Raw genomic sequence first — 26893 nt, forward strand, 5'->3', positions numbered from 1 at the left:
TAGATTTTTCCATGATGTCAAGCAGAGGCACTGAGTTTGAAGGTAGGCCTTGAAATACATCCACAGGTACACCTCCAATTGACTCAATTGATGTCAATTAGCCTATCAGAAGCTTCTAAAGCCATAACATAATTTCTGGAATTTTCCAAGCTGTTTAAAGGCAGAGTCAACTTAGTGTATGTAAACTCATGACCCACTGGAATTGTGATAAAGTGAATTATAAGTGAAATAATCTGTCTGTAAACAATTGTTGGAAAAATGACTTGTGTCATGCACAAAGTAGATGTCCTAACCGACTTGCCAAAACTATAGTTCATTAACAAGAAATTTGTGGAGTGGTTGAAAAATTAGTTTTAATGACTCCAACCTAAGTGTATGTTAACTTCCGACTTCAACTGTATCTACCTCATTTACCTCGTACCCCTGCACATTGGCTCGGTCCTCGTACCCCATGTATATAGTGAAGTTATCGTTACCCATTGGATATTTATTCCTGGTGTTATTTTTTTCTTTAATTTCTCATTTTCTCTTTGCATTGTTAGGAAGGGCCCAAAAAATGCTGCTTAAGTAAGCATTTCACTCTTAGTCTATATGACATTTGATTTGATACTCAACCACATACACACACATTATACAGATACTCGACCACATACACACAGTATACATGCACACACACGTTATAAACACACACACACACACACTCTACAGAGGTACCATAAGTGTGTGGTGACAGTCAAGACAGATTACTTCATAGTTATGTCCATGCCTAGGGGCTGGATCCCAAAGCATCTCTTCTGACGACTCTGTTACTAAGCCCTATCTCACACAGCTGGGTGACGGCAGAACTACACACACGCACCTGACAGGGTCGGCCAACACGTTGTCAGATTCTCCCCTCTGCTAGAAACATATACACCACCTGGGGCGCTCACCCCTACAAACACACACACAGTCAATATACTGTACAGAACCACATAAACACACACTCAATATATTTATAAGACACACAACCACGCAGAAGCACACATAAAGAATTACACAAACACAGACTTTCATACCAGTGTGTATGGTCAGTTCCTCCACAGCTTTCCACACCATGTTCTGTGACGGAGTTAACTCTGACCCTGTACTTCCTGAACCCCTCCAGTCTGCCAATCACAGTCTACCTGGAACCGCTGGCCACGCCCATTCTCTTCTCCTGGCCTGAAGCTACATCCCCCCAGCAAACCAGGAAGCCCCACTGCACAGCATGCTGGGAGTCTAGGGCCGTCCAGCTTACTGTGATCTGAATGGCTGTCACATTGCAAATGGTGATGTCCGAGGGGGAAGGGGCCGTGTGTGAGTGATGTGCGTGTTCCCAAGGCTTCAAGTGGCCCCAGTGAGGTGAGAGGCTCTGAGGGACAGAGAGTAGACCTTCCCTGGGGACAGACCTGGCACCTTCAGCCCTCTGGACAATAGGGACACTGGGACACGACCTGCACTTCTCTTCTCCCTTTCTTTCTCCTCTTCCCCATTTTCTTCCCCTTCCTCCTGATCTTTGTATTGGACATAGAGCTGGGGGGCGTGTTGGGAGTTTAGGAACGTGATGTCACTCCAGTGGATATCTGCTTTTCTCTCTGTTACGTCCAGCAGGTCAAAGGTGAACAAACGAGGGAGGAGAGGGACTGAGAGCGACAGAGAGAGAGAAAGAGAAAGAGAGACAGAGAGAAATTTAGTTAAAGTGTGTCTGGCAGTGCTAAAGAGGTATTGGGGTGTATGGGGTGTATACTTACTTGGGTTTTGACTGTATTAATGCATACTTTCCCAGTGACAGATAAAGGATAAAAGGATGTTGCAGAAGAACGGCGTAAGAAAGTAGCCGGGTCCAGTAGAGTTCTTCTGCAGGGCAAAACCGTCTGTCTGATTGGCTGGTAGCGATGATGATATCATAGCACTAGTCATGTTGTAGGAGGAGCCATCGGACGAGTGGGGCCACCTCTTATCCTGTGAAGAGAAACAACAACAACAAAAACATTTTGTGTGTGTTCGTGTCAGACAGACACGCTAAGAATGTCCCAGTCATCAGTTTTAAATCACAGACTAACACACTCCTCTGTAAGGAGGAAACTAGTGTGTCTGCCTGTTTAGAAAAACAAACACCATTCATGCTAATACAGACCGTTTCTCTCACTCACACGTTTATGTGTGTGTGTTACCTTTCTGTCATTGAGAGCGGTCCAGAGCAGTAGCAGGTTGTTATGTGTGGTCAGGTGAGAGGAGAGGAGGAGGAGGTCTGTCTCTGTTTTAACGTCTACCAGGTGACCTCCTGAAGCCACGCCCATACAGGTTTGCTGGGTATCGCCCAATGACAGGCTCTGCCTACTCACACTATAGCTATCACGCCCTGACCTTAGAGATCCTTTTTATGTCTCTATTTTGGTTTGGTCAGGGCGTGAGTTGGGGTGGGTATTCTATGTTCTATGTTGTGTATTTCTTTGTGTTTGGCCGGGTGTGGTTCTCAATCAGAGGCAGCTTTCTATCGTTGTCTCTGATTGAGAACCATACTTAGGCTGCCCTTTTCCCACCTGTGTTTGTGGGAGGTTAACTTTGTTTGATGGCACATAGCCTTAAGCTTCACGGTTTGTTTTGGTATTGTTTATTGTTTTGTTGGCAACATCTACTATTAAAAGTATGTACGCTCACCACGCTGCACCTTGGTCCTCTTCTTACGACAGCCGTGACAATAGCAGCTCCTTCCACTCGCCAGCCAACCAATAGGACACTGGGCTGAGGAGAGACAATAGTCAACTCAGATATATAGCAGTCAACGTTAATTACATCTATGTGTGTTGTTCTTTTTTTCATAGATCTTGCCTAAATAGCAGGAAGAAGATTATACATTCAACCCCCCTGGCAGTTCTTGACTATGGTGACACCATTTACCAGATTGCAGCAGACACTACAGTCGTGGCCAAAAGTTTTGAGAATGGCACAAATATTAATTTTCACAAAGTCTGCTACCTCAGTTTGTATGATGGCAATTTGCATATACTCCAGAATGTTATGAAGAGTGAGCAGATGATTTGCAATTAATTGCAAAGTCCCTCTTTGCCATGTAAATGAACTGAATCCCCAAAAAACATTTCCACTGCATTTCAGTCCTGCCACAAAAGGACCAGCTGACATCATGTCAGTGATTCTCTCGTTAACACAGGTGTGAGTGTTGACGAGTACAAGGCTGGAGATCACGCTGTCATGCTGATTGAGTTCAAATAACAGACTGGAAGCTTTAAAAGGAGGGTGGTGCTTGGAATCATTGTTCTTCCTCTGTCAACCACGGTTACCTGCAAGGAAACACGTGCCTGTCATCATTGCTTTGCACAAAAAGGGCTTCACGGGCAAGGATATTGCTGCCAGTAAAATTGCACCTAAATCAACCATTTATCGGATCATCAAGAACTTCAAGGAGAGTGGTTCAATTGTTGTGAAGAAGGCTTCAGGGCGCCCAAGAAAGTCCAGCAAGCGCCAGGACCGTCTCCTAAAGTTGCTTCAGCTGCGGGATCGGGGCACCACCAGTACTGAGCTTGTCAGGAATGTGCATCTGCACGCACAGTGAGGCGAATACTTTTGGAGGATGGCCTGGTGGCAAGAAGGGCAGCAAAGAAGCCACTTCTCTCCAGGAAAAACTTCAGGGACAGACTGATATTCTGCAAAAGGTACAGGGATTGGACTGCTGAGGACTGGGGTAAAGTCATTTTCTCTGATGAATCCCCTTTCCGATTGTTTGGGGCATCCGGAAAAAAGCTTGTCCGGAGAAGACAAGGTGAGCGCTACCATCAGTCCTGTGTCATGCCAACAGTAAAGCATCCTGAGACCATTCATGTGTGGGGTTGCTTCTCAGCCAAGGGCTCACTCACAAAAGAACACAGCCATGAATAAAGAATCGTACCAACACATCCTCCGAGATCAACTTCTCCCAACCATCCAGGAACAGTTTGGTGACGAACAATGCCTTTTCCAGCATGATGAAGCACCTTGCCATTTGGCAAACGTGATAACTAAGTGGCTCGGGGAACAAAACATCGATATTTTGGGTCCATGGCCAGGAAACTCCCCAGACCTTAATCCCATTGAGAATTTGTGGTCTATCCTCAAGAGGCAGGTGGACAAACAAAAACCCACAAATTCTGACAAACCCCAAGAATTGATTATGCAAGAATGGGCTGCCATCAGTCAGGATGTGGTCCAGAAGTTAATTGACAGCATGCCAGGGTGGATTGCAGAGGTCTTGGAAAAAGAAGGGTCAACACTGCAAATATTGACTCTTTGCATCAACTTCATGTAATTGTCAATAAAAGCCTTTGACACTTATGAAATTCTTGTAATTATACTTCAGTATTCCATAGTAACATCTGACAAAAATATCTAAAGACACTGAAGCAGCAAACTTTGTGGAAATTGATATTTGTGTCATTCTCAAAACTTTTGGCCACGACTGTACTCTTACACCTTCAGCCATCAACCTGTACACAAAACTCTTCCTCCTAAAACTTGAAAACATTTTACAGGACAGTACTCATCCCCTTCACTTAAAATTCAGTCACAGCAGCAGCCGGACAAGGGGAAAATCAAAACAGATAAATATGGGGACTGGTTTATTCCGACAGCCATTAGACTGTATAATAGATAGTCTGTTGGTCCTTCGTGTACACAGTATATTACACTTTCATTTTAAATGTGGAGTTATAGCACTTTGACTGAATTCTATTGTGTCGTTTTTGTGTTGTCATGTTTTATCTACTGTCTTTTCAAGCACATGACCAAATGAGTTTCCCCCTGGTCGGATAATAAAGTTGATCTGAATCTGAATCTGGTTGGCTGGTCCTCATTAAAGTCCCGTAGATCACTTCATTACTCCCGTTTTGTTTACAAAGCTCTACTACACAAGCTTCCAACTCACCTAAGTTCACGATTAAAATATGAGATACCAAACTCTTGTGGTTCCTCGGGTCTCCACCGAACTAGGTAAATCAGCTTTTAGTTTTAAAGCACCTCATTGCTGGCACCAACTACAAAATACATTACGATTGGATGTTTTGGTGTTGCTCGAGCAATTTCAAATACTGATTGGGATCCTTCTTATTGAGGAATGCAATTGTTTTTCTTGAATATTTATGTTGCATTTTACTTGTTTTATATTGTATTAGATTAGTGATTTTGTCTCATGAAATTGTATATGCAGAGTCCTGGTCTCAATGTTGACTCCCAGCTTAAATAAAGGGAAAAAATACAAAAATATACCTGTCTCCATGGTGGTGTGTAGTCTCCGGGTGATGCTGTAGTGTGCTCCAGGCTCCAGGCCTCTCACTGCGTACGAGGAGTTGTGTGTGTGGTCAGTGTGTGTGTGTGTTCAGTTTGTGTGTGTTTGGTGTGCATGGTTGTGAAGACTGAGGGCAGTGAGGGTCTGTTGGTTCTGTAGGCTGCAGGACAGCAAAGCACTGGTGGTGGTCACATAAACAAACACAAACACAAATGCACGCAGGCCGGCACGCACGCACACACATACACACACACACACACACACACACACACACACACACACACACACACACACACACACACACACACACACACACACACACACACACACACACACACACACACACACACACACATGAACCTGTTACAACTGCACAAGTCTAATTGTGAAACAGTAAACCATTCCTTTTCATCTATTATCTGTTAAATTCTGTTTTATAACAGGACCATAGAGGTCAGGGGTCAAGGTTAGGTTCACCAATATGAAAGGTCTTAGTCTCCAGTGTGGCGTTTTTTTTATAGCATTCAGTGTGATGTCACTTTCTACTGGCTCCTCAGCCAATTGCAGCAGCAGCCTGCAGTCAGGCGAACACTCAGAGCGGCCAATAGGATCAAGCCACAACTGAAGGGGCGGGGACAGAGAGTGGTTTAGTGGTTGCGATATGTTTGTGGTTGTCCGGTGGTTGTGTGGTCAGACCGAGAGGTGGGTGATGGTTGTATGGAGGTTGTGTGGTGGGTGGGTTCTGACCGTGAGGTTGTGTGCTGTTCTATAGGAGATAGTGTAGCAGTCTGGATCCTGACCGGAGGGGAAGAGGCCAAACATAACCTCAACAACCACGACCGCCGGCTCGGAGCACTGGACACAAGAAAGACTGACCACCTGGAAAAAGAGGGAGAGTGAGAGGGAAAAAAGAGAGACGTTCTATACATATACATTCTATAAATCGCTCAGACTATAGGTGTCACATTTGAAACTTTGACAGACTGTTAAATGAGTGTTGTGATAGATAACTGTTTCACCTAAAACTAATAGCTAGAAACTGTGTGCAGCCGCACACACGCACCTTTCCATCCATGGGGAAGCCTGGTCATCTCATCAATGCACAACAGGAGTGGCGTGGTACTATCCTCTAAAGATAGTACCACAACATGCATACATCCAATATCAATATGGCTTTGGAATCAGAAAACCTGGCTGTTTGGATATCTCATCTATGTACCGAAGAGCGAGGTAACTACACGTCCAGTGGCTTCAGTGAGGACTGAGGTTGTCAGAGCTCTGTATAAGAGGAGTGTAGTCACAGCTGAACTGTACCGAGGAGTCCTCCCCAGTGACGCAACACAACTTTGAATTTAGCGCTCCACAGCAGCTTTCCGAGAAGCAGAGCCTCGTGTGAAGACACGCACAGTGCAATTCAATCAGTGTGTGTCGTTAAGCCCAGTTTTTTCTGCCCTGCCGCCTTTTCCTCTTTGTTGGGATAAGAGCCGGTTACTATGACAACCAGGCTTGCAGCCACACAGAGAGCAACTCCCGAGGAGAGAGGGAGAAAGAGAGGGAGAGAGAAGGATATAGGGAGAAAGAACAGGGTGAAAGTAAAGAAATTAAAGTCGACCAGATAGACAACATTTCATACATCTCAGTCTCTTTGCAGATTCATTCTCCAGTGCATTCAGGACCACTCTCTCTTTCTCACACAGACACACACCCAATATTCAGTCGATTAATTTCTGGGCTGTATTGATGCAGTGATTTGCTAACCAACTCCACTGCTGTGTGTTCCACACGGCAGATCAAAACAGTCTGTGTGTGTATGAGAGAGAGTGAGTGTGCACACCCAGAGAGCTGAACAGCGAGTAGTTGGAATGTGAGCTAGTGGTCTGTGGAGAATGAGAAAAAAATGAATAATTTACTGATCAATTACTAATCAATGACAGATCAATGTGGTTTCCTGCCTCTTCAATACTTCACTTCTTCCTGGTCACTGGTGTTTTACTGATGACGAAGTGTCATTAACATGGTTTAATTACATGGTAATTATACACTGAGTGTACAAAACATGAGGAACACCTGCTCTTTCCATGACATAGACTGACCAGGTGAATCCAGGTGAAAACTATGATCCCTTATTTATGTCACTTGTTAAATCCACTTCAGAGGAGAAGAGGAGACAGGTTAAAGAATGATTTTTAAGCCTTGACACTATTGAGACATGGATTGTGTATGTGTGCCATTCAGAGGGTGAATGGGCAAGACAAAGATTTAAGTGCCTTTGAACGGAGTATGGTAGTAGGTGCCAGCTGGTTTGAGTGTGTCAAGAACTGCAACACTGCTGGATTTTTCACACTCAACAGTTTCCTGTGTGTATCAACAATGGTCTACCACCCAAGGGATATCCAGCCAACTTGACAAAACTGTGGGGATTATTGGAGTCAACATGGGCCAGCATCCCTGTGGAACGCTTTCGACACCTTGTAGATTCCATGAATTGAGGCTGTTCTGAGGGCAAAGTGGGGCGCAACTCAATGTTAGGAAGGTGCTTCTAATGTTTTGTACACTCAAGTGTATATACATACACATTGTTACACAGACTCCCACACAATAATTACACACTACCACGCCAGAGAAACACAAACACACGTCAGCACTGAACACACTGAGTCAGCAGGGGAGTGTGTGTGTGTGGAGGAGGAGGATGGAACATTTTTCATTCATGCAAAAAAACACCAACCAGTCAGTCAGACACTGTTGAGTGTTTTATTGTTCTATTCTGACTGGTAACATCTGTGTGATGGCAACAGCACATTCTGTATGATTACTGGCACAATGCTTCATAATAAACAACACAGCACATACTGTATGATTACTGGCACAATGCTTCATAATAAACAACACAGCACATTCTGTATGATTACTGGCACAATGCTTCATAATAAACAACACAGCACATACTGTATGATTACTGGCACAATGCTTCATACTTCTGTATAAAAGCTTTACATTTGTAATGAATGTTTTTTGTTCTACGACAAATATTAGAGGCATATTAAACATTTCAGTCATCAGGAGAGAACTAGATCACTGACGTACTAAATCAGCGTAGTCCTGTCAGCTGGGACCAACTGATCTGAACATTATAAAGCGAGAGAGGACTAGCTAGTGTTACACACGAGGAGGAGCAGGCTACAGCAGTACAGATAGGACTAGTGTTATCATAATACAGCAGGAACAGGTTACAGCCCTACACATCTGACCACTACACATCTGTAATGACAGGGTCACTACAACAGGCCAGCATACACCCTTCAACAACAGACTGAAGGAAGACTAAAGAACTCGCCTACCTGGACGCTTGACCTGTCTGACCTCTAACCTCTGTTCCATCCTCCGTCCAACCTACTGTTTACCATACTGGAGCTCACATCGACTAGATCAGGGTAGATAGAATTTCATTTTACGTTAAAAAAGACTGTAAAATCACAAGGAATTCAGCTAAAAATGAGTTTAGTTAAGGAAACGTTTCCAAGTATGCCCCCCCCCCAAAAAACGTGTCTCAATGTATGAAATTATTGTTATTTTCAAAAACCATTTATTTTTTGGCTTAGTTGTGGTCAATTTGCAGTGTAACTAATCAAAAGAGAACCATCACGCTCTCCCAGAAGCTTGGCTGGTGCATAAAACCTATGAATTCAGACAAACAAAGAGGTGTAATGGGTTCACACTCAAAAATATGTTGCATAAAGCTTACTTCATTATTCAATGTGTTACATGTTTTTACTGCACCAGGGATAGCGTACACAGATGTTTCGTCTTTACAGCCTTCTTCAGTGTGTAGGTACACAGTGTAAAAATTATTATAATTATTTTCCATGCCCCCGACCATCCTCTCCGATAAAAATTGTCCTGCGACTGAATCTAGTTGACTAGCCCTGGATTACAGTAGATCTCTTTAGTTCCATAGGCAGGAGCAGTCTAAAGGTTCCTGGAAGCTGTAGTCCACCAGAGTAGCATTGCGTGAGCAATAGAGGGTGACGGAGCGGGTTTGTAGTCCACTCTCTCTGCAGCACTTACAGAAGCGGGCGTGGCTGTTGATGTTGAAGTTAAAGATGGTGGCAGACGGACACTTCCCATCACACGAATACACTGTCAACTGAGAGAGAGAGAGAGAAAGAGAGAGGGGCGGTAAAATGTTATACTCCATAAAAAAAACGGTCTTATTGCTACTGTCTCTCTCTTACCGGTGCGTTGCTCCTGCAGTCGTCTTTTCTGATGGTGGTTCGGATTGCTACACGCTTACACGTCTTACCGTCCTCCTTACCTAAACACACACGCACACAGAGAAAACACTGAGATACACGCAACCACACACACAGCTTTCACCCCCAGAGTCCTGTCATTCACACAGTAAAAGGCCTTGAGCAGGACTCTTTTGCCTAGCAGCGGGGGCTCAGTTTAATTGACAGCCAGCTGACTGGGGGGCAGTTCTCATGCCAGAGACCCAGCTCCCATTGGCCACTGGCCTGAACTTAAACTCACTCTAGCCAATCGGGGGTAAGCCACAGGGGGCAGAGGGGCGGGGGATGATGGAATGTTGAGCGGTAGCAACATGGCGTCCAGCTCTACACTTGGCCAAACTCTCTGTATATGTGAAGGAATGGGGATGATTCTTACTCACATAGAGGATTCAGCACAGCAATAACATGTTGACCCATTGGAATGGGGTTTTGTCCTGAGGAATGTTAGGTGAACCTTGACCTGTAGTTTATATGTATGGTGTGGTAGGGTTAGGACTAGACAAACACACACGGTGATAGGTGAAGGATGAGAGGGCGTGGTACCTGTGTCACAATTAGTACTACCTGTGAGGGTTATGGGGTGAGAGGTTAAAGATGAAAGGTGAGAGGTCGTGGTACCTTTGTCACAGTTAGTACTACCAGTGGGGGTTACGGGGTTAACGGTAAACGGTATAACACCGACTCCAGAACCTGGGAGCAGCGGCAGGAACAACAACGTCAGGAGAACGATAGGAGAACACACAGGTTAACGTTGGTTTAGAACACATTGAAAACACACAGAGGAATCAGCGCAGTGGCATGCACAGCCATAGGAGCCAGACAATGTTCTCTGAGACTGGGGAAGACAGCCAGATGGCCAAACACTCAGGATTACTACACGCTGATGCACCAAGGCTCATTCTCATTGGCCAAACTAAACACCAAGCATCACCATTGGCCAAAATGTAACAAAAACAAGCATTCCCATTGGCCAAACTGGTAGAGCAGGCAAGCGGACAAGGAGGCAGAGCTGCTGTATTACTGGGAGAGCAGACTGGATCTGTGTTCTTCACCTTTACATGCACAATTTGTGTTTAATGGGACAGTTCACCAGTGGTGTAAAGTACTAAAGTAAAAATATTTTAAAGTACTACTTAAGTAGTACTTTAAAATAAGTACTACTTATTTATATTTTTGACAACTTTTACTTTTACTTCACTACATTCCTAAAGAAATAATGTAGTTTTTATTCCATACATTTTACCTGACTTCCAAAAGTACTTAATTTTGACCGCTTAGCAGGACAGGAAATGGCCCAATTCACGCACTTATCAAGACAACACGTGGTCATCCCTTCTGTCTCTGATCTGGCAGACTCACTAAAAACAAATGCATCTTTTATAAATGATGTCTCAGTGTTGGAGTGTGCCTCTGGCTATCCATACACTTCAAAAACAAGAAAATGGTGCCATATGCTTTGCTTAAAAGAAGGAATTGGAAATTATTGATACTTAAGTATATTTTAGCAATTACATTTACTTTTGATACTTAAGTATTTTTAGAACCAAATACATTTAAACTTTTACTCGAGTAGTATTTTACTGGGTGACTTTTACTTTTACTTTAGTAACTTTCTATTAAGGTATCTATACTTTTACTCAAGTATGACAAATGGATACTTTTTCCACCACTGCAGTTCACTTAAAATACAAACGGCCTTCCTCTTATGGACATCTAGAAAGTACTTTAAGGATTTAGAGAGTCTGTTTAGCTACAGTTTATCATTAGCATCATTGAGTGTAAAATAAAATTTGAGTGGTAGGACGGACCACTGTTTGCATGCTGTTAATCTCCAGATAACTGTGGGTTATGATAATTTATCCACTAAATACAAATATTTTCCAATCAACAGTAAAATCTTTCTTCAATATTATCATGACAGTGTATCAGGACCATCAGGCAGCTCTAGGACCACTCCTACAGCAGAGGCTGATGGGTAGTGTAGTGATTCATGCTGGTTGTTGCCAGCCAACCACAAGCTTTTACTCTGCTTTACGCTGCTACAGGCCACACCCCCCAACCAGTCAGCCAATAAGCCCAACCGTTGCCAGGCAACGCCCTGCCCACCCCTGTGATTGACAGCTGAAAGCATATGAGTAGCAAATGTGTTCGGTCACTTACATGTTCTGCAACAGCCGTCCACATAGCTCTGGACCACGCCCCCATTCTGCAATGATTGAAGAAAGGTTACAGACAGACCTCATTGTGTGTGAATGTTAGTGTGTGTGTGTGTGTGTGTGTGTGTGTGTGTGTGTGTGTGTGTGTGTGTGTGTGTGTGTGTGTACCTGAGTGCACTCTGTGTCGTTGAAGGGGGGGCAGACCACCCCTGAGGCCAGCACCACGGTTCCCCCTGCCGTCTCCACACAGTCGTACCGTGTACAGTTATCCACCCAGGAGCTCCCCGCCTGTTCACACACACACACACCGTCAACGTTATCCATCCAGGATTTTCCTGTGTGTTAAGTAGATTATTTGTGTCTGTTTGGCAGTATTAGGCTGTGTGTGTGTGTGTGTGTGTGTGTGTGTGAGTGTGTGTGTGTGTGTGTGTGTGTGTGTGTGTTCTCACAGTGAAGACCTCAGTGGTTCTGTTGTGGATGTTGAAGGAACAGGAGATGTTCTTACAGGAGCCACAGCACACCTGAGGGTCTGATGATGCTACGTAAAGCTGGTGCTGAGAGGTGGGGGGGAGGTCAGAAGGGGGGAGAAGTCAGAAGGGGGGAGAAGTCAGAAGGAGGGGGAGAAGTCAGAAGGAGGGGGAGAAGTCAGAAGGAGGGGGAGAAGTCAGAAGGAGGGGGAGAAGTCAGAGGAGGGGAGAAGTCAGAAGGAGGGGAGAAGTCAGAGGAGGGGAGAAGTCAGAAGGAGGGGGCGAAGTAAGAGGAGGGGAGAAGTCAGAAGGGGGGGAGTCAGAAGGGGGGAGTCAGAAAGGAGGGGGGGGTGAAGTCAGAAGGGTTTACGTAACTCTGATCAGGATGGAAGTTTGGAGTCTGTGTGAGAGAGAGGGAGAGAGACATACCGGGCCACACTTCCGAGAGCAGTTGACAGCGGACACGTCCATGGCGTAGTATCCGGTGTGTGTGTCACGGTGTGTCAGACAGTGAACGGTGTAACACAGCTCTCCTTCATAGTACTGAATCAGGCTCTGCCCTGGCCCCAGCACCGTGACTCCCTGGAACACACACACCTCTGCCTTCTCTACACACAGAGGTCAGGGGTTAGTAGCCTAGGGTGTGTCTGTGCATAGTGTGTGTATGTGTGTGTACTTACTGCAGGTGTAGCGGGGGCAGCCACAGATGCTTCTGCTGTCTGGAACCTCCACCTGTACCTCCCCCTGAGAGACCAGAGACGTTACTATGACACACACAAAAACACACACACATGCACGCATGCACATTGCACACACAAACAGGAATATTCCTGAAGTTGACTGACTCACCACCTGACAGACTGGGAGAGAGCTGTCCTCACACTGGCATTCTGAAAGAAGAAGAGAGACTTTGTTTACTACAGAACTGGAGGCCTAGAACCATGCTCTGTTTGGACTACAAGATTTTTCAAAGACACAGTTCTGGGCATGATGGTATGTGTGTGCATTTAGATGTGTGTGTGCAACTATTGCCTGTGCAAAAATTTGTGTTTGTGTGTGTGTGTGTACCACAGCGGTGGTCGGGGCAGCAGTGTCCAGGGTGGGTTGTTTGGACCAAAGACAGGCCAGGAGAGCAGGTCAGAGACGACTCAAGACACAAGTTCACATCACACACTGCACGCAAGAGAACACTGCTGTAAACATCAACACTGTGTATGTGTACTGTGTATGTGTACAGCTTGTATAGTGTGTAGAGTATAATGTGTGTGGGTTACCACAGTGGTATTGAGGGCAGCAGCTGTTGGTGGTGTTTAGATTCACAGCTAATATCTCGCCATCGGAACAGGCCGGCACGGGCTCGATACATGACTCACACACTGCAGAGAGAAGACACACACACCATTGGCCACTGACTGTTTTTGGGTTGGTCCTCTACTTAAGGGCAACTTCTACCCAAAGTCCAGCTACAGTAATGTTGGACGGAGACGGTCGACCCAGGAAGCAGTATAAGGTCTGACCTTACCACACAGGAAGGAGTAACAGCAGGAGTTGTCCTCACGGACCTCCACGAGGAACTGATCTTCTCTGCAGTCAGGGGCGGTGACGGGGGGACAGGCATGGGGGTCGCACTCTGAGACAGACCAATCACAGGACTCAGTTATTAAATCACACCTAACAATACCAGTGAATGATTAAAGCTATTACCTTTTGGTTCAGTACCTACCACAACGGTACTCTGGGCAGCAGGACAAGGCACTGTAACCAATCACCAGTCGGTTCCCATTTTCACAGGGCGGAGCCTCACTCTCACAGATGGTCAGATTACACTCTGAGAGAGAGAGAGAGAGAGAGAGAGAGAGAGAGAGAGAGAGAGAGAGAGAGAGAGAGAGAGAGAGGAGAGAGAGAGGAGAGCGAGAGAGAGAGAGAGAGAGGAGAGAGAGAGAGAGAGAGAGAGAGAGGAGAGAGAGAGAGAGAGAGAGAGAGAGTGGAGAGAGAGAGAGAGAGAGAGAGAGAGAGAGAGAGAGAGAGGAGAGAGAGAGAGAGAGAGAGAGAGAGAGAGAGAGAGAGAGAGAGAGAGAGAGAGAGAGGAGAGAGAGAGAGGAGAGAGAGAGAGAGGAGAGAGAGGAGAGGAGAGAGAGAGAGAGAGAGAGAGAGAGAGAGAGAGAGAGAGAGAGAGAGAGAGAGAGAAGAGAAGTAAGACTCAGTAAGCATAGCCTTGCTATTGAGAAAGGTCGCCGTAGGCAGACATGGCTCTCAAGAGAAGACAGGCTATGTGCTCACTGCCCACAAAATGAGGTGGAAACTGAGCTGCACTTCCTAACCTCCTGCCAAATGTATAACCATATTAGAGACACATATTTCACTCAGATTACACAGACCCACCGAGAATTTGAAAACAAATCCAATTTTGATAAACTCCCATATCTATTGGGTGAAATACCACAGTGTGCCATCACAGCAGCAAAATTTGGGACCTGTTGCCACAGGAAAAGGGCAACCAGTGAAGAACAAACACCATTGTAAATACAACCCATATTTATGATTATTTGTTTGACATTTTTTACTTTAACTATTTGCACAATGTTACAACACTGTATATAGACATAATATGACATCATGTCTGTCACGCCCTGACCGTAGAGAGTCTCTAGTCTCTATTTTGGTTTGGTCAGGGTGTGATTTGGGTGGGCATTCTATGTTCATTTTCTATGTTTTGTATTTCTTTGTTGTTTGGCCGGGTGTGGTTCTCTATCAGAGGCAGCTGTCTATCGTTGTCTCTGATTGAGAACCATACTTAGGTAGCTTTTCCCACATGGTTTTTGTGGGTAGTTGTTTTCTGTTTTGTGTCTGCACCAGACAGAACTGTTTCGGTTTCGTTCGTTCTCTTTGTTGTTTTTGTTATTTAGTGTTTAGTTTTAATAAAGAAAGCATGAACACTTACCACGCTGCGCTTTGGTCCACTCCCTCTTCTTCAGACGGCCGTTACAATGTCTTTATTCTTTGGGAACTTGTGTGAGTGTAATATTTACTGTTCACTTTTTATTGTTTTTTAAACTTTTGTTTATCCATTTCACTTGCTTTGGCAATGTAAACATATGTTTCCCATGACAAAAAAGCCCCTTGAATTGAATTGAGAGAGAGAGAGAGAGAGTCGATGGTATATGTAGGTGTCTAAGCATGCATGTGTGTGTGTGTCCTCACCACAGATCTTCTTGGGACAGCAGGCCCCCTCTTCCAGGACGTCCAGTACGTACTCTCCCTCCCTCTCACACAGCGGAGTGGGACTAAAGCTGCAGTCAGGTTCTACTGCCACCACAGAACCGTTCTCCAGGCAGCGGAACAGACAGCAGCCACGCAATGACCCGTTCCACACCTCCCCAGGGGCCCGCGGAGACCCCTCGTTATCCGTACACACTACAAACACACATACAGACACCACAGACATTATCAGTACACTCTAAAAAACACAGAAGCAGAACCATAACAAGAGTCATATAGAGCACAAGCTCGCTGACATACTAGAGCAGACATACACTGACAAAGAGCTGACATACAGCTGACATAGAGCTGGCATACAGCTGACATAGAGCTGGCATACAGCTGACATAGAGCTGGCATACAGCTGACATACAGCTGACATAGAGCTGACATAGAGCTGACATACTCACCACACTGCTCCTCTGTGACGCAGTAAGTGGAGTCTGCTCGGTGCAGGATGGTTCCAGAGCGACACACACACTCCTCTCTGATGTGGGAGCAGGTGGTCTCCTCATAGAACTCTCTGTTCTGACAGGTCCGGGTGGTACAGGTCGACACACACGCCTGGTACTCCCTACCTGAGGGACACCTCAACGCTACACACACACACACACACACACACACACACACACACACACACACACACACACACACACACACACACACACACACACACACACACACACACACACAGACACACACACGCACACAGACACACCGCAAGAACATACCGTTGTGACATCACCAGCTAATGTAGACCTGATGTGTGTGTGTATTAGTGTGTATTGGTGTGTGTGTGTACGAGGTCCTTACGGCAGAAGTTGTGTCGTCTCCAGTTGATGCAGACTTGGTAAGTGTAGCAGACAGCTACGTAGGCTGCCAGGAAGTCACACTGGTGGGCCTTATAGTGGAGGTCCCCTGCCCACATCACATCACAGAACTGCTCTGGAGACACCTTGCTGTGGCAGGGAGTGAAAGGTCTCTGTCTGAGCATGGAAAGACAGGTAGAGCAGTCTCCAGTGGTACAGTTGTCCCCGATGCGTCGTGTGTGTTCCGTGTCCTCTGAGGTGTGGACCCTCCAGGCCTGCAGGAACAGACCCAGGTCTGCCACCTCCCTCACCACCGTACCGTTAGGCAGCTTCAGGTCATCAGCTGGGTTCCCGTCACAACACCCTGGGAGACACACCAGCAGGGAGTAAAAGGTGCTCAACCAACGTGAAACAAGGTGCAACCAAATAATAGCATGAGCATTGAGAAGGAAGAGGCGCAACTCTCGATCACAATTTAAAACAACTTGATACTTTATTTACAAAACTGTTACGGATACACTTATGTTCATAACATGCACGGATGAATAAATGCACGCCCACATGCGCACACCCTGAAGAAATAGGCCAGGAATAGGGCAAGGTCTGAGAGAAACGTTCTCTCTTCTCCAGGTTCATTAAATCATGCTAGTGGACGTCTTCAAAACAAACCCACATCCCTGATCTGACAATGAAGGATGGAAGCGTTAGAGTAAATGCCAAATCTAGCGCATGGATGTCTTACCACAGAGGCCTCTAGTAGGAGCAGATGTATTGGAGGGAGCGGTGTATTGCAACACCATGATGCCAGTGCTGTGGTACCATTGTATGTTGACTCCTCCAGGAGTGGTGATCAGGTACATACTGCCTGTGTCCTCTACTGACAGAGCCTGGCGGGAGAAAGGCAGCCGCGCCTTGATGTGGTTCACTGACACCTGTATACCCCCACACACACAGATGAGCTGTGAGCATGAGCTGTGTTCTACAGTGTATGCGATCAGTAATGGTTCAGTGGTCAGTCGGTTGCGGTCAGTGATAGTCACCTTGCGGTCAAGACGGTTGATGATGATCCTGTAGGAGGGAGTGGTGATGTTCAAGTTCTTGAAACACAGACCTGACGTTCCACCACTAGGGCTCTGAGAGAAAGATGTCCAAGTAAAACAGTGTAATAATGACCATATAATTACTATGATAATGATCACGATTAGATATTAAAAGGAAACTCACAGGTCGTCTGATGGAGTTGACGCTCTAAATATGAAACAAGAAAAGGTAAACCAATCAGAATCAGGTGCTTCTGGCATCCTATGACAGTTTATAATAACGAGTGTATTTAAAACAGAGCGTTTGTGTGTGTGTTTTAGCTTGTGTGTGTGTGTGTACCTGGCTGGTAGGGCATTTATTCACTGTTCCTATGATGTTCTCTGTGGGCAGGTAGACCAGGATGTAGGAGCCGTTATCATACAGCGCTACGTTGTTACCGTCAAACGTTATCACACGCAGGTCTGACATCACAGAGCAGCGACCTAACACATACACACACATGCACGGATAGGCAAACACACACAAGCACAGTATGTCTGTAAAATGTGTGTGTGTTGGTGTGTATGTAGTGTGTGTGTGTATGTACAGTAGTGTGTGTTCTTACAGGGGCACTGCCAGAGCGGGCAGCAGGGGTCGGTGTTGGTGAGGACAGCCATGCCCAGCAGAGAGCAGCGAGGAGGAGTAGTGTTGTACCGACAGTGGAGGGAGGAGTTATGGAGGAGCAGCTCCCCGTTAAAACAGATCAGTTCTGCACACTCATCAACACGGTAGGAATACGGGGGCTGGAGAGAACAGAGAGAGACGAGAGAGAGGGAGATCAGAGAGATCAGCTACTGGCAAAGGGAGTTCTCCAGGGCTGCATGCTCGGCCCTCTTATCATGTCCATACACACTGTCTCTCACTGATGGGCTCTTACTGTGCAGGGGGTGGTGGGCAGGAGGAAGGGGGACAGCACTGTCGGCATGGTGACTGCCTCAGGTGTATGAGAGGAGTCTGGGCTAGTGGCTGTTTCCGTTGTTATGGACTCCGTCGTCTCGGGGGGTGATGTCGACATGGTAACGGAGGTGTCATAAATGACTGGAAATACAGAGGTAGTCTCCGTGGGCGTAGCAACAGGACGGTGTGTTTCTGTGGTGGTCAGGGTGGGGGTGGAGGAGAGAGGGGGATGAAGGGAAAAGGAAGTGGGGGAGGAGATAGGGGGAGCTGAGGGGGAGCTGGAAGGCTGGGTAGAAGGCTGGGGAGGGGTAGTAGGAGGGGGAGGAGGGGGAGAGCGAGAGGGAGAAGCAGGAGAGAGAAGAGGAGGAGTGGTAGATTCGGTCACTACCAGGCTGGGGGAAGTAGGGGATGGCGTTTCCATAGTTACTCTAGTGACCACTGCAGGGGTCAAGGTCGGGGTCGTGACCCCAGTGGTGCTGCTAGTAATGGTGGCGGAGGGAGAGGGGGAGATGGAGGGAGAGACAGTGGGGGTGGAGGGTGCGGGCAGAGAAGGGGGAGGAGGAGAGGGGGAGCGAGGAGGGGTAAGGGTGGGAGTGAAACTCTCCGTCAGGTGGGCTGTACTGGGTGTAGTGGGGGCTCTGGTGGCAGTAACAGTTGTAGAGGCAACACTGGTTGTAGTTCTGGTACTACTAGTAGTGGTCCTAGATGTAGTAGTAGTACTAGTAGGCCTAACAGCAGTAGTAGTTGGGGTGGTGGTCGTTCGGTTTACGAAGGCGTAGGGTGTAGGAGTGGGAGGTAGGGACACACCTGAGGAAAGACACACAGACATACATTACTCTAAAAACGATGTAACTTTACAGATCCTGGTGTGATGCACACTCTACTCACAGTCCTCTGTGTAGACACATCTCCTGGTGACCTCATCAAGAACCATGTTTTTGGGGCAGCGAGGGAAACAGCCCTCCACCCTGCCAGACACACATATAGACACGGACAAACGTTCAAAGCGCATATTAATCATGCCCTTACACTGTATAACCATGTTGTAAGTGTGTGTTTGTAAGCGTGCATTTCTATGTTAGGCGTGTTCTTACGGGGGCAGGAAGTGGCAGCGTGTGGCAGTGGGGTCGCTGCATGTACGGACACACGGACTGGCACATGCATGGTAGCGCCACTCACACATCATACGGTACGGGATCACAAAACTGCTCTCTGTAATACAAACATACACAAACATATTGTAACTGCTCTCTGTAACACAAACTTATTATGAACATACACATAAGAACTACAGTAAAAGAAACTGTGTGTGTGCTGCGTATTATGAATTTGTATTTCTATCTAACCCTCCAGAGTAAAGGAGCTGCTGGTCTTGAAGTTGTCAGAGTTGTCATATTTCTGAGCTCGTGCAGACGTGCGTGTCAGAGTCAGGAACACTCCTGGCTGGCCAATCAGCTCGAAAGAGGTGTGGCCAGGCAGGAACACCCCCTGGTGCTGCAGGAAGGAAGCCCTGTTGCCAAACTCCTCCCCTCTGGTCCACTGCTCCAACCGCAGCCTAGTACGCTCAGACACAACGAGGAAGTAGTTAGGACGCTCTGCTGACTCCAGAGAGACCACCGGGAGACCTGTAATACAGAGTTTAACATATGGGTGAAGCTGATGTGAGTTGAGTTTGTGTGTGTTTTGTGTGTGTGTGTGTGTGTGTGTGTGTGTGTGTGTGTGTGTGTGTGTGTGTGTGTGTGTGTGAGACTCACGTGATGTGCGGTCCTTCTGTAGTCCTGCTGTGATCATGAAGTTGAAGAGTAGCCCAGGGGGAGGCAGCCCGCCTGCGAACTCCCTAACTAGAGGAAACACTGACCCACTGGTTCTGTTCACACCGAAGACTGTAGCGTTATATACAGCACTGACCACCGAAAACGGTCCTTCACCTAACTCTACAGAGGGAGAGAGAGAGAGAGAGAGAGAGAGAGAGAGAGAGAGAGAGAGGGGTGGAGGATATTCTCAATGTTGAGTGAATATATTATGTAGCTCAGTTTGTATATGTGTATTTTGTATTTTTGTGTGATTGAATGGTGTTCCTTTGTGAGTCATTTTGGTTAGCGTTCAAACAGACCTTGGTTGTAGTATTCACAATCATAGGCTGAAAGAAAAAACAAGTACAAACATTTAGAAACATACAACATCACATATGTACAGTATGTGATAGTACTGTAGCCTTTCATAGCCAAGACATACTGTGTAGATCAAGCAGGGATAGAGAGACCATGGTATTGTGTAAGAGTGTATGTGTGTGTGTGTGTGCACGTGTATCTGTGGTCATTTGATGACAGATATAAATATTTTAGGGTCAGAGGGGAGACTCTATAGTTCTGTGTACTGGCATGTGTGTGTGCATGCGGGCGTGTAGGAGCATTGACTGACCCAGCACCTATGCTGACAGACAGAGAGAAAGTCGGAGGAACAGACACACATTGTGTGTGTATGTGTGTCTGTACTCACGGCAGACAGAGGGGTTTCTCCAGACCACAGTGACACCGTGTTGACAGCAGGTATGTGCATAGGCAGCAATGGACGTACACAGACACTCACAGTCTCCGCCTCGGTTACAGTTACACGTGTCTGTCAAGCAGTTCCTATAGAACCATGATACATCCACCTACACACACATGAAAACACACACACACAGGTTGCAGATGTACATTAGAACCAGGTCATATCTACCTGGGGGGTGAGTGAGGGTTTAGAGTGGGAGACAGGTCATTGGGGTTAGATGTGGGTTAGGAGTGTGTGTGAATAATGTAGGTAGGAATGAGTGACATGTGTGTGTGTGTTGAAGGGGAGTGAATAGGAGTGATGGGACATCAGAACAATGAGACGTGGGTTAAACTCTGGAACACAGGGATCAAATCACATTTTATTTGCCACATGCTTCGTAAACAGGTGTAGACTAACAGTGAAATGCTTACTTATGTGCTCTTCCCAACTATGCAGAGAGACAAAATAGAAAAAAAATAGAAAAAGAATAACACAAGGAAGAAATAAACAATGAGGAACGTTATATACACGGGGTACCAGTACTGAGTTGATGTGCAGGGGTACAAGGTAATTGAGGTAGATATGTACACAAAGGTAGTGGTAAAGTGACTAGGCAACAGGATATATAATAAACAGTAGCAGCAGCATATGTGATGAGTCAAAGAGTTAGTTCATAAAGGGTCAATGGAAATTGTCTGGGTAGCTATTTTGTTAACTATTTAGCATACTTATGGCTTGGGGGTAGAAGCTGTTCAGGGTCCTGTTGGTTCCAGACTTGGTGCATCGGTACCACTTGCCGTGCGGTAGCAGAGAGAACAGTCTATGACTTGGGTGGCTGGAGTCATTGACAGTTTTTAGGGCCTTCCTCTGACACCACCTGGTATAGAGATACAGGATGGCAGGGTGCCCGACCCCAGTAATGTACTAGGCCATATGCACTGCCCTCTGTAGCACCTTGTGGTTGGATGCCAAGCAGTTGCCATATGAAGCGGTGAAGCAGCCAGTCAAGATGCTCTCGATGGTATAGCTGTAGAACTTTTTGAGGATCTGAGGTCCCATGCCAAATCTTTTCAGCCTCCTGAGGGGCAAGACGCCATGTTGTGCTTTCTTCACGACTGTGTTGGTGTGTGTGGACCATATTAATTCTTTAGTGACGTGAACAGTGAAGAGCTTGAAGCTCTCGACCCGTTGATGGGGGCGTGCTCGGCCCTCCGTTTTCTGTAGTCCACGATCAGCTTCTTTGTCTTGTTGAGGTTGTCACTGACCTCCCTATAGGCTGTCTCATTGTCGTTAGTGATCAGGCATACCATCATCGTGTCATCAGCAACACTTTTGATGGTTTTGGAGTCGTAGGTTGAGATGCAATCATGGTTGAACAGGGAGTACAGTACGGGACAAAACACGCACCCCTGAAAGCCCCCGTATTGAAGGTCAGCGTGGCGGATGTGTTGTTGCCTACCCTCACCATATGGGGGTGGCCTGTCAGGAAGTCCAGGATTCAATTGCAGAGGGAGGTGTTCAGTCCTTGGTTCATGAGCTTCACTACCGCTACGGTGAGTGGGTAAAATCAACGGGGAAGGAATGCCAGGGAGAAAAGCCATATTAAAACCTATGTGTTGTGATAATTGCGTTGTTTGTTCTATAACCTGTTAGTTCATATGCCTTGACCCCGTGATTTATAGGTCTATAGCTGAGACAATAAGAAGACACAGTGTCAGAATAAATTCAACCACATCTTTGTTTCATCTGTCCGATGAAGTCCACAAAACATATTGCATGTCACAAACCCTTACATGACCTACAGCATGGTCAAGCAAATGAATGTTTCCCACATTTTCAGACTACTAAACAACTATTGATATAGAACCACGGAGAGTTACCGCAAGTCGCAAAGAAAACAGGCGTTGCCTCCACTATTCCAGCACCATTTCAACATCTAATACTTTTTCCTTCATCTTGTTCAATTGTTGTCATGCACCTGCAAATTAGATTGCTCAGATGTGCGAGTGCCTTTTGAATTTTGAACATCTAATACATTGACAACTAAAATATACCAAAAACTATTTAGTCCAAACATCGTAAGCTAAATATGGTGTGGCTGTCCATGATACTGGTTTATGTGTGTGTGTGTGTGTGTGTGTGTGTGTGTGTGTGTGTGTGTGTGCAAGTAGAAAAAACATGTTGACTCACCTTACTTGTAGAGAAACGCCAATGCCATTCTCCTCTTTCATGTTGCCTAAACGGTGTATGACTCTGTCATACACGCTTTTAGTTTTTCTGGTCCTTGGCTAACTGGCTAAAATGCTTGCTCGCTACCCTAACTTCCTTTCACGGGCAACGATGCGCCAGGCCAGCTAGTTAACAGTAGCCTACAATATTCAGACCTCTTGACCTTTTCCACATTTTGTAACATTAAAGCCTTGTTCTAAAATTGATTAAATGCGTTTTCCCCCCTCATCAATCTACACACAATACCCCATAATGACAAAGCAAAAACAGGTACATAAGTATTCAGACACTTTACTTAGTACTGTGTTGAAGCACCTTTGGCAGTGATTACAGCCTCGAGTCTTCTTGGGTATGATGCTACATGCTTGGCACACCTGTGTGGGGAGTGAAGGTGTTCTAGAGTTGTGTCTCCTCTAGTTGCACAGGTGACATGCTGGTAGAAATGAGGTAAAACAGATTTCAGGTTCCCTGCATTCAAATCACTGGCAATGAGTAGCGTCACCTCTAGATGTGCATTTTCTTGTTTGCTTATGGCCCTATTCAGATTAGACATTAGAGATGCATGGTATGCATGTGCATGTGTGCAGTATTTGTCATTTGTTTAGTTTGTCAACAAACTACACCCAATAAACAATAATATTTTCAAAAATAAACCTTCACATACATTATCTTACTAAAACTGTCAGCTTAATAAGGGTCACTCTTGTTATTGTTTTATTATTCAATTTGTAAGCAGATGGTGTCATTCAGCACTATCTTTTGGCCGCTCAGGGAATAAGAGCACACAACCTCCAACAACCCACCTTCCAGGGCTGCACACATTTAATAGTAATTTGGTGGGTGCTTATATTTGTCCTTTTTCACACATATACTAGTATGTATTAATATCTGAATTGGAAATTGTTTTTTGCATATCCCAACTCCCCCTGAGACACCCTTGGAGAGTGGGGCCATGGCCAGGGTCTGCCATTATCTTGGTGACACTGGAACAATTAGGGTTAAGTGCCTTGCTCAAGAGCACATCAACAGATTTTTCACCTTGTCGGCTCAGAGATTCCAACCAGCTACCTTTTGGTTACTGGCCTAATGCTCTAACGGCTACACTTAGAAAAAAAGGTGCTATCTAGAACCTTAAAGGGTTCTTTGGCTGTCCCCATAGGAAAACCCTTTGAAGAAACTTTTTTGGTTGCAGGTAGAACCCATTTGGTTCCAGGTAGAACCCCTAGAACCAAAAAGAGTTATCCTATGTGGACAGCCAAAGAACACTTTTGGAACCCTTTTTTCTAAGACTGTAGGCTACCTGCCGCCCACATTTAACCTGAACCCTGTACGTGTGTGTCCATTAGTGTATATCTCCTGAGAGTAGAGCATGTTTACTGAGAGCAGATAAGAATCGTTCCCATAACCCACTCCCCAGTGTGGGTGTGTGTGTGGGTGTATGTGTGTGTACTCACCACGTTGTGACAGGGGATAAAGATGTCACTGTAGAGTAGTGCACACTCTCTCTTGGCGTACGGCTGTCTACCCAGGTCTCCTTCACACGCTCTCTTCACCACATAGTCACTCTCACACTGACACACGCACGCGCGCACACACACACACACACACACACACACACACACACACACACACACACACACACACACACACACACACACACACACACACACACACACACAGTGAGTGGGTGTCTGATTTCTCTTAAATATCACAGGTAGGCCCTAGAGACGCAGGAGACTGGGTTGGAGGGTGGAAGCGGGGGGGGGGGGGGGGGGGGGGTAGTTGGAATAAGGGTAGGGGCGGGGAAATAGAGCTCTTTCACTTTCCCAACTGAAGACCAAGAACATGAAATGGAAATGTTTCCCCTTTTAGCCAGCTGGTATTCATTACTCTAGGCATCATTTTTATCATTAGAGAGAAATCGAAAAATCGCTGTGAATCTGTTAAGTTCAGTAGTTATCGTTCCAAGTGGGAGTTAGAGCAGATGGTTCGGAGTTTAAAGTTCCACTTTGTGTGTGTGTGTGTACCTGTCCCAGGGCCCAGCTGTCTCCAAAGCCCTGAGCATTGCTGACCTCCATGTGACTGGACGTGGTCATGTCATTCACCGTCACACTGTCAAAGTTCCCACACAGACCACTCAGGAGACCCTAGAGGCAGACAGGGGGAGAAAGAGGGAGATGCGAGAAAGAAAAAGACGGAATAGGGATGGGGGTGGGTGGATGTGTGAGTGTTACAACTCAGTTCTGGTGAGAGAGAGAGGGAGAGCGAGAGAGAGAGAGAGAGAGAGAGAGAGGGAGAGCGAGAGCGAGAGCGAGAGTGTGTGTGTGTGAGCGGTAAAGGTATCCTGACCTTCCACTGTGGTCCAGCTCTGATGTGCACGGTTGTCTTGCGGTCCCAGAGAACGGTCAGGTCCTGTTTGGGGAAGTGGATGGCTGTGTAGTAGCCTGCTGACCACAGCTCAAACTCTGACCCCTTACCTACCACACTGGAGGGGCTCTGGATGAAGAGAAGAGATTAAACACACACACACACACACACACACACACACACACACACACACACACACACACCAGACCTTGGTTAGAACACATCAGGAGTGTCACACGTACCAAACACATAAACTCAAATAATTTGTTTTTTTAGAGCGGCTATCAGATCAGTAAGAGTTTCTAGCTAGCCCTAAATGAGGGTTGGTACTGCCCACCAGGGAGCGCTCATGGACTTTCAGGTTTTAGAGTGAGAAGGGATAGGTTGGTGTGCGTGTGTGTGTGATGCGCACAGGCTGGCCTGAGTTGTCGTTGAAGTAAATCTTGGTGAATCCAACATGGATGACCAACATCTTCATACAGACGATCCCACTCTGATAACAATCCTTATTCTGGGCCACGATGGACACCTCACCATCTATACTCTGGAGAGAGAGACAGATAGGAGAGAGAGAGCGAGCAAGAGAGAGAGCAGTCCTTATCCTGGGCTACTATGGACTGCACTTCATCTAAACTCTGGGGAAAGAGTACTGTGTGTGGTGTGCAGGTCTGTCCCCAGGGCTGATAAAGTGCATTCCTGGCGCTCACTGTTCCTCCTCTGGGGGACTCTGACATTTACAGTAGCAACATCACATTCAGGGTAGGGAACGTACTGAACGATGCAGATAGCAAAGTCATGAAAAGAGCTGACATACATTATATAATTACAAAAGTATGTGGACACCCCTTCAAATTAGTGGATTCAGCTATTTAAGCCATACCCATTGCTGACAGGTGTATAAAATCGAGCACACGGCCATGCAATCACCATAGACAAACATTGGCAGTAGAATGGCACGTACTGAAGAGCTCAGTGACTTTCAACATGGCACCATCATAGAGCTGCCCCAGTCAAGTGCTGTTATTGTGAAGTGGAAATGTCTAGGAACAAGAACGACTCAGCCGCGAAGTGGTAAGCTACACAAGCTCACAGAACGGGACCACCGAGTGCTGAAGTGCGTAGCTCGTAAAAATCGTCTGTCCTCAGTTACAACACTGACTACTGAGTTCCAAACTGCCTCTGGAAGCATCGACTGGAGTGGTGTAAAGCTCGCCGTCATTGGACTCTGGAGCAGTTGAAACAAGTTCTCTGAATCACTCTTCACCATCTGGTAGTCCGACAGAAGAATCTGGGTTTGGCAGATGCCAGGAGAACGCTACCTGCCCGAATGCATAGTACCAACTGAAAAGTTTGGTGAAGGAGGAATAATGGCCTGTGGGGGGGTTCATGGATAGGCCCCTTAACTCTAGTGAAGGGAAATCTTAATGCTACAGCATACAATCTACAGCATCTATCTTTGTGGCAAAGGCCCATTCCTGTTTCAGCATGATAATGCCCCCGTGCA

At 46.2% G+C, this 26893-nt stretch overlaps 2 protein-coding genes across 4 annotated transcripts in view; both read right to left on the reverse strand.

Annotated features, from left to right (window-relative positions):
- LOC129867705 (phosphatidylinositol phosphatase PTPRQ-like) overlaps window positions 1-6374 on the reverse strand; it is a 61019-nt gene extending 54645 nt beyond the window's left edge. The window contains 5 exon segments of the mRNA XM_055941259.1: window positions 1096-1329; window positions 1332-1664; window positions 1800-1983; window positions 6047-6178; window positions 6363-6374. Of these exon segments, the coding sequence (XP_055797234.1) occupies window positions 1096-1329; window positions 1332-1664; window positions 1800-1983; window positions 6047-6178; window positions 6363-6374 (895 nt within the window).
- Window positions 6375-8037: 1663 nt separating this feature from the next.
- LOC129866978 (otogelin-like protein) overlaps window positions 8038-26893 on the reverse strand; it is a 50989-nt gene continuing 32133 nt past the window's right edge. For 2 of the 3 annotated variants that reach the window (XM_055940040.1, XM_055940039.1), the window contains exons 25-56: window positions 25802-25933; window positions 25372-25518; window positions 25050-25169; window positions 24477-24593; window positions 20758-20914; window positions 20372-20398; window positions 20013-20192; window positions 19605-19883; window positions 19353-19470; window positions 19147-19226; window positions 18239-19065; window positions 17927-18104; window positions 17662-17804; window positions 17506-17529; window positions 17322-17414; window positions 17024-17213; window positions 16286-16645; window positions 15883-16068; window positions 15416-15628; window positions 13938-14042; window positions 13737-13844; window positions 13489-13590; window positions 13283-13387; window positions 13064-13104; window positions 12895-12958; window positions 12644-12822; window positions 12197-12301; window positions 11916-12035; window positions 11752-11797; window positions 10210-10281; window positions 9535-9614; window positions 8038-9446 (exon numbers count right to left, since the gene is read on the reverse strand). In XM_055940040.1, the coding sequence (XP_055796015.1) occupies window positions 9246-9446; window positions 9535-9614; window positions 10210-10281; window positions 11752-11797; window positions 11916-12035; window positions 12197-12301; window positions 12644-12822; window positions 12895-12958; window positions 13064-13104; window positions 13283-13387; window positions 13489-13590; window positions 13737-13844; window positions 13938-14042; window positions 15416-15628; window positions 15883-16068; window positions 16286-16645; window positions 17024-17213; window positions 17322-17414; window positions 17506-17529; window positions 17662-17804; window positions 17927-18104; window positions 18239-19065; window positions 19147-19226; window positions 19353-19470; window positions 19605-19883; window positions 20013-20192; window positions 20372-20398; window positions 20758-20914; window positions 24477-24593; window positions 25050-25169; window positions 25372-25518; window positions 25802-25933 (4899 nt within the window). In that variant the 3' untranslated portion in view covers window positions 8038-9245. The remainder of the gene's footprint in view (window positions 9447-9534; window positions 9615-10209; window positions 10282-11751; window positions 11798-11915; window positions 12036-12196; window positions 12302-12643; window positions 12823-12894; window positions 12959-13063; window positions 13105-13282; window positions 13388-13488; window positions 13591-13736; window positions 13845-13937; window positions 14043-15415; window positions 15629-15882; window positions 16069-16285; window positions 16646-17023; window positions 17214-17321; window positions 17415-17505; window positions 17530-17661; window positions 17805-17926; window positions 18105-18238; window positions 19066-19146; window positions 19227-19352; window positions 19471-19604; window positions 19884-20012; window positions 20193-20371; window positions 20399-20757; window positions 20915-24476; window positions 24594-25049; window positions 25170-25371; window positions 25519-25801; window positions 25934-26893) is intronic. The other variant, XM_055940041.1, reaches the window with a different exon arrangement.

Source organism: Salvelinus fontinalis, chromosome 12 (assembly GCF_029448725.1).
Source record: "Salvelinus fontinalis isolate EN_2023a chromosome 12, ASM2944872v1, whole genome shotgun sequence".
Classification (NCBI taxonomy): Eukaryota; Metazoa; Chordata; class Actinopteri; order Salmoniformes; family Salmonidae; genus Salvelinus; species Salvelinus fontinalis.